This window comes from Colossoma macropomum, unplaced genomic scaffold, assembly GCF_904425465.1.
Source record: "Colossoma macropomum unplaced genomic scaffold, Colossoma_macropomum, whole genome shotgun sequence".
Classification (NCBI taxonomy): Eukaryota; Metazoa; Chordata; class Actinopteri; order Characiformes; family Serrasalmidae; genus Colossoma; species Colossoma macropomum.
Window position 1 is genome coordinate 233,817 of NW_023494785.1, and position 7,495 is coordinate 241,311.

Here is a 7,495-nt window from a genome sequence, read left to right on the forward strand (position 1 = left end):
AAACAGTTTCCCTCTATTAGTCAATCAGCCAAGACAAGTTTGCATCTTTGTTTTTAGCACTGGAGCTATGAGGCTAATGCAGATAATGAGTAATGGAGGCTTTTACCCCACCAATTAGCATGGAGCTAACTGCATGTTCAAATCATCACAGCCTCAAAGCATGTGGAGTTGTTCAGAACTCTGTAAAAGACTTGATCACATGCTTTGTTGTCTCTGTCTGTCTGTGACTCTCAGTGTGAAAACAATTAAACAGATTAAGGGCCATTTTATTCATAGGAGTCGCTGGTGTTACTGATCCTCATTGGTGTTCCATATAATAAAGGAACACCAGAGACATTTTATGAATAATGCATTTTACAATTTGGCTGCTACAGAACATCAAACCACATGTTGTCTATCCACTATATCCATGTTGAATATCCACTAAAATATGGAATTTAATCCACTTGTGTGCTGTTTTTTCACAGTGACCTCAGAATAAAGTCGGTCACACCAGTGACTTCAGCTAAAAGCTTCATATGAAATCATGAGCTAAATGAGAAAATCTCTGATAACTGAAAGACACAGTGGACTCACCATGAGCTTTTCTTCATAGATCCTCAGACAAACAGGTAAAAGGAAGTCAAGTGATGTCATCAGTGTGACTTTTATTTCAAAATAAGAGATTTTTTGTTATGCGGTAACACCAGTGACACGACTCCTGGGGTCCACAACTTTCATTATATATTTTATAATATTTATTTGGTATTTGTTTTCTTTATGTCATTTAATTTATATATTCCATAGTCATGTTTAGGTTATTGTAGGTAAAATTGCAGAAAAATGTGGTTTTTTTTACCTCAAAATATGGCCTCAGCCTTCACACATGACTGTGGGGACGAGCTCTTCTGTGGTGTTTGGAATTCTATATGATTGATCTAAAAAACAGTATTGCTAAATTGAGGCTCTGGAAGGTGTAATTGTTAAAATAACTTATTGTTTTATTTTAAAATGTAAATAAATTGTAACTCTAACATGTTTTTTTTAAGTGTAATATATCTATGAACACTAGGGACCCACAAAATGGACGTTTCTGTAGAATGACCCTTAAATGAAACGACTTTGTTAGCATGAGTAGTTGGTGTAGCACTAAACAGGATCCTGACCAAAGTGTTTCTCAATCAGGTTCAGATCTCTGATCACAGATCAGTTACAACCATCAGCACACAAGTATTCAAGCATCCCAACAATAAAGATTGTTTATATTTTTATTTATTCCCACATTGATATCCTATTAAGATGTTAGGTAAGGATTCAACACATTGTGTCCATGAGTCACTCGAAGCATCACGGAGTGCTGGAATAAGGTGGACTCATTCTGATCTATAACATAGTGAGGTGGGTAACTACTACAATCCAGAACACTATAAAACAGTTTTCATTCATTTTTCATATTATAGATAATCAACAAACTCAGAGAGATCATACATGAAAACAAAAACATAAGAACTATGTAAAATATCAAGAGGAAATTCATTTGCATATACGGTTTGTTCTCATAGCAGTGTGTGTGTGTAGAACCAGCACTAGAGCAGCTCTATGTTCTCTATGATCTACTGCTCCAGCTCCTCCTCCAGCGCCGTGTCCAGCAGACCCTGGAAATAGAGGTAGAAGGCGTTGCCGTAGCTGGGCTGCTTGTTGGGGCAGGACTGCACCTGCTCGGCCTTCTGGGAACTGAAGGGGTTTGGGCCAGTGCCCTTAATGTCCATCTCCAGCTCCAGCAGGATCTGCAGAGAGTACTGCAGCTCACCATCACTGAGAGAGAAAGGAAAGTGAGGATGAAATGAAGAAAAAGACAGAATCAAATTGCAAAAACTCATGACTCATTCATGACACTTAACTGTCAGCAAATACAGACATATCATTTTTTAACAATGACTGCGATGTTGGCCTTTTATTTTGGTCAAAATATTGCAGCACAAACTGTAAAAATTGATACAACATTTTAACTAAAAAAGGAAGTGAACCTGGTTGACTTGACATTTTTATTAGGACGTCAATCAACAAAATTTTAAGTACACCAGCTTTACTTATTCTTTTCTAGTTATTTATTTTTACAATGTGACACATCATTGATTTAACAGCACAATACTTATATTTGGTCCCTGTTATAAAGTCCTAATGGAAACAATTACACATTTTGGTTGATAATCTCCTTCTTACTTGCTCATAGCAAACATGGTGGGGATATTGTAGTCCCTCAGCAGGAGCAGCGTGGGTAGCCAGCCATCTGACATACTCTGACTGGAATCGAACCCTGAAACCACAACATACACAGATACTTTATTTTCATCACAAGAACACAGTAAAACACTAAGCTGAACCAAACCACAGCGGTTCAAGATATAATTGAGATATAATGATTTTTTTTAATGTGAGTTCCACAGGGTTTAATGCTAAGCCCTCTGCTGATTTTCTTTCTGGAGAAATGTCTATGTTCTCCAGATAGGATACTGTACAGCTAGTGGTGCCAGAAACATGTACTGATGAGTAGTTAAACCATCCAGAGCATTGGCTAATTCATAGACCACATTTGTGTAAACTAAACTTTGATTAGACTAGGGATCTACCCGAACCATCCTGTTCCTGAACCTTAATTTCAGGCAGGGACCCGTCTCCCTCATTGGTTGAGTCCCCATTGAATAACATAGTGATACACTAGTAGTGTTGATGACATATGCAATAATGTGAGCCAAGTGAACTTAATCAGGCTATGTTAAAACATATTCTGGGCTACTGAATGTTTCTAAAACTGTGGTCACTTTTCAAATAATATGCTACTTTTACCTACATTTGTTGCCGTATTATGGGGGAGCGAAGCAGATTGCAGAGGTAGCTGCAGCGTGTAGATGCTAACAGTGTGTTTGGTATAATATGTATACTGAGTGTGTACCTGGGTGAAATCCCACCACTAGGTCTGGTTTGGCTGCCTCTCCTTTCTCAATGACTTCCTCCCAGAACTGGTGGTAGAGGCCCTTGTAGGCACTGATATAAACTTTTCCTCTGGGCCCAAACGCCCTCAGCGGTGGCCTCATGATGGGCCCCTGAACCACCTCGGGCCCCACCATCACCACCTCCAGGCCCTGGTGGCCAGGAAACATGCGGCTCAGTTCGTCCAAGTCTGTGGTCCTGGCTCCCAGGGTCTCTGTGTTTCCTGCCCCTACCACGTGGATGGTCAGGGGTCGTGAATAGGGGTTCAGGCTGAACATCTGCATTGCCATTCCGATAGTCAGTGGACGTGAGAAGAACTCGCTACACACACGCCACACAGACTCACGAAGCTCCGCCTCATCAGGGCGTGTCCGGCAAGCATTGGTCCAGAGGTCGGTCATGTTTTTGCTGGACAGGATGGGCTCCAACCGGGGCGTGAGGTCACCCTGCATGGACAGCCAGGTCTCCCAGCACCGTATGTCTTTAGCAGGACGAGACCACGCCTCCGTTGGGAAGGGCAAGTCTCCTATTGGATGAGACAATGACAGGGCATGAGACCAACTGTTACAGGAACTGTAGATGGTGTGTATATGAACTGTTATTGGTTAGAACATGAAAGAGCTGTTTCCCATTGCAAAAACTATTGACCCTAAAATTGGACCTTGTGGAACACCATTCTAAGAGCACAGTTTTCACCTAAATTAAAACTGGATATTAAAGTACTCTCTTGATTATCATTCCCTATCCTCACCCTGGTAGATGAGCCACTCAACGAGTCTGTCTATGGCAGCTTTACGCAGCTGTGCACAATATCGCTTGTGTACAGACCAGTCCTTCTTTTGACAGTCCTTACTGCAGTAATACACATTCAAACACCTGCATAAGAGAGAATGAAAGAGAGGGAGAGAGACATTTAAGCTGCTGGAAAACCATGAGCAAACCCCTGAGCCTGTCTATGGTCACAGAATGTTTCAAACTCACACAACAGAGTGTTCTCCCAATCTGCCTCACCTTGCACAGCGTTTAAGAGTTTCTGCTGCCTCTGAGGGCTTTTTTCCACATCTGGCACAGAATTTAAACGACTCCTCCATTTTCATGAACATTTCCTTCTGACTGCGGAAGGTAAGGGGCTTACTGTCCTTACCATCTGAAGAACTGCAATGACATGGAGACACAAAAAAAGAGACAAAGAGAGACACAGAAATCAGATGTATGTAGGTATTGTGATATAAACTGAGTCTGTTCTACAGTTTCTCATTAGGCTGAATGAATAACCGACTCTAAATGTAGGTATTGTGATATAAACTGAGTCTGTTCTACAGTTTCTCATTAGGCTGAATGAATAACTGACTCTAAATGTAGGTATTGTGATATAAACTGAGTCTGTTCTACAGTTTCTCATTAGGCTGAATGAATAACCGACTCTAAATGTAGGTATTGTGATATAAACTGAGTCTGTTCTACAGTTTCTCATTAGGCTGAATGAATAACCGACTCTAAATGTAGGTATTGTGATATAAACTGAGTCTGTTCTACAGTTTCTCATTAGGCTGAATGAATAACTGACTCTAAATGTAGGTATTGTGATATAAACTGAGTCTGTTCTACAGTTTCTCATTAGGCTGAATGAATAACGACTCTAAATGTAGGTATTGTGATATAAACTGAGTCTGTTCTACAGTTTCTCATTAGTGAATGAATACTGACTAAATGTAGGTATTGTGATATAAACTGAGTCTGTTCTACAGTTTCTCATTAGGCTGAATGAATAACCGACTCTAAATGTTATGTTCTCTCAGTTTCTCTAAGCCCAATTCAAACAGTGCCCAAGACGCAAAAGTTTTGGCACCCTTGTTTTTTATTCATAGTAAAACTCATAGTTTTAATCACAGAAACCATTAAAAGGTTCTGCTGGTTGCTGGTGGTGTCCAGTAGTCACTAATGGAATTGTATGTTTTCCTGTTTGGTTGATAAGGACTCTAATGTTTTAACAGCTGTTCTGATTCCAGATGGTTTCCTAAAGAAATCTAAAGGTGTCCTGCAGGAAACTAGTGGTCTCCATTAAGCATTAAGCTAATTCTCATTAGAAAGCAAAACCAGCAGGTCTTAATCCTAATGGTTCTAATGTGTTTAGTAGCAGGACAGCCAGTTAACCTTAGCAGTTCTGCTTCTGGAAATCTATTTTTGGTGCTGGGGGTCTACGTGTGCATGTGGGTAGATACTGAAGATTGACAGACAGACCCCCAATCAGCTGCTCCACCCACCCAGACCCCCGTTCCCACAGACCCAGTGTAACAGGTGCTGGGCTGTTTTTAGCTGCAGGTCTGTGGATATCATATCAGAGAATGAGTGACAGGATTACTGCTCACATTAAACAGCAGCTCAAATAAACTCTCCACTCCGGGACCCCCTGACCCAGCGCACCGAGCGCCTGTAAGTCAAAGCCCACAGCGCGAGACAGACAGAAAACATCTCTTACCTGCGCGTGTCGGTCATGGTGAATGAACGCGAGCGCTTTAACGGCTGGGAGACGTCGTTCTGTCCCGGTAGCTCTCGTCCTGATCTGCTCTCTCCTCGCACGAACGGCAGGCCACGAGCAATATATAGCCCCCCGCGCAGGGGCAAGACCCTTCTGGAGCTTTCTGGTTCCGGGGGGCTTCTTTTTTTTGCTCATCAGCGCCTTCAGTCCTTCACTTATAGCAGTTAGTGTTGTTAAAAATTAGTCATGCAAATAAACAAATAATAAATACAAACAAATAAAGAATTTTTACAGTTTTCTTTTTATTATTTTATCAATATTGTCTGTCATTGAGGTAAGGTGTGAGAATACAAAAACAAACAAACAAAACAAAGGTTTTGGAAAGGTTCTCACTTTTGTTCTTCACTTTTTAACAATTATTTTCTGATAATTGAGCTAAATTACGGACAAAAAACAAAGAAGTTCAGTTTCAAAGTCATCCAGATTCATATTAGAATAATTAGGATATATAACCACGTTGGAACCAGACTGTTCATATATATATATATATATATATATATATATATATATATATATATATATATATATATGAAAATATTTCTTCTTTTTTTTACAATGTAGCCATTTTTCTTTTTTCAATTATATTTGTTCCACAATATTTGTCCTAATAACCCTGCTAACTGCAACTTAACCTGATTGGGAATCTCTGGTTTAAGGCATAAGCAGTATTTACAATGTGCATTTACACAGTCTGTCCACCAGAGGGCAGTAGCTGATAGCACTGATACTCACTGCAGCTCACTGAGACCTTTCAGAGATGAAACCGAGCTCCATTGATCTGAAACTTCTCAGAGTGAACTGTCACCGAGCTTCCATGTGTGTATATATATATATATATATATATATATATATGTGTGTATATATATATGTATATTGTGTGTTATGACCATTTATAAAATGGATAGTTCCGGTCCTAAAATCTAATCTGATGAGCTGCATTAAAAGCCGTAGTAAAATCCATGATATATGCACACCAATGACCGCATCACAGCAACTGAACTCTGTATCACTGCGCCACAGCATAGAAAACCCTTCTGCTGTTAATGTAATAATCTTTGACTCTAATGCTGATCACACGGATCACCGAGTATATTGATAAAGTAAGAACCCAGTTCTGTTTAAACTGAGGGGCTGACAACTTATGTTCTTAACTAGAACTAGGCTGGTCAGGTCGCTAACAGGCTAAAAGACAACAAACATGCTAAACACCTCCACCATTAATATCACAGGCTTGAATTAAAGAACTCACGATATGATTCACTGAAAAATGGCAATATAAAAGTCTAAAGAATGTCACCTGAATGGCTAACAAGCTTCAAATGTTTGTGTTTCAGTCAGAAGTCGCGTCAAATCCCAAACGGTTCTGTACTCCCTAGCTAAATAGTGAGCTGTGTAACATTAAGTTTAGAAATTCTAGCTTCGGCTGTCAGATACTGCACTGCCTGTCGAGTATGAATGTGGATGAATCCCAAATGACTCACGGTGGTGATTTGGTGACCAAAAAGTACTTATAAACTGAAGGTATTTGCATTAAACAGTGCTGTTATCATATGTTCACTGTTGTACAAAAAAACCATACCCTAAAGGAACTACATTTCTTGGCGGAATACTTGCTTATGTCAATTATTATTAATAATAACTTAAATAATTATCTAAAACATTGTGCATTTTAATATGTTATGTTAGCAATAAGCCACTCGAGGCAGTGCGTTACAGTGATTTTATCACGAGGGAGGGAGTTTTACTCCACTTCGCATCGTGCCTAATAACACCCTTCCCCGTGATACAATCGCAGTAACCCACCTCTCGTGTCTTATTGCTTTAATAAGGAGCTCCAGGTCTGAGCTGTTTTTTATTATGAGAAAAATGAACAGAGTTTTTGAAAATCGCTGCTCTCGCACCCTGTGGTGAACAACAATTTCCCAGAACTGGTGTTTTCACATACGACTGAATCCACTTATGTAGTGATATTCATGATAAGACTCT

The 7,495-nt window shown here is 39.8% G+C and overlaps 1 protein-coding gene across 1 annotated transcript; it reads right to left on the minus strand.

Annotated features, from left to right (window-relative positions):
* Positions 1–1,249: 1,249 nt before the first annotated feature.
* Positions 1,250–5,588, minus strand: mss51 (MSS51 mitochondrial translational activator). The gene is made up of 6 exons (XM_036578435.1): positions 5,450–5,588; positions 3,982–4,125; positions 3,722–3,846; positions 2,933–3,496; positions 2,203–2,296; positions 1,250–1,794 (listed from the first exon to the last, which is right to left on the minus strand). Exons 1-6 carry the CDS (start codon positions 5,464–5,466, stop codon positions 1,593–1,595), a joined length of 1,146 nt encoding a protein of 381 aa, XP_036434328.1. The 5' UTR covers positions 5,467–5,588; the 3' UTR covers positions 1,250–1,592.
* Positions 5,589–7,495: the final 1,907 nt, after the last annotated feature.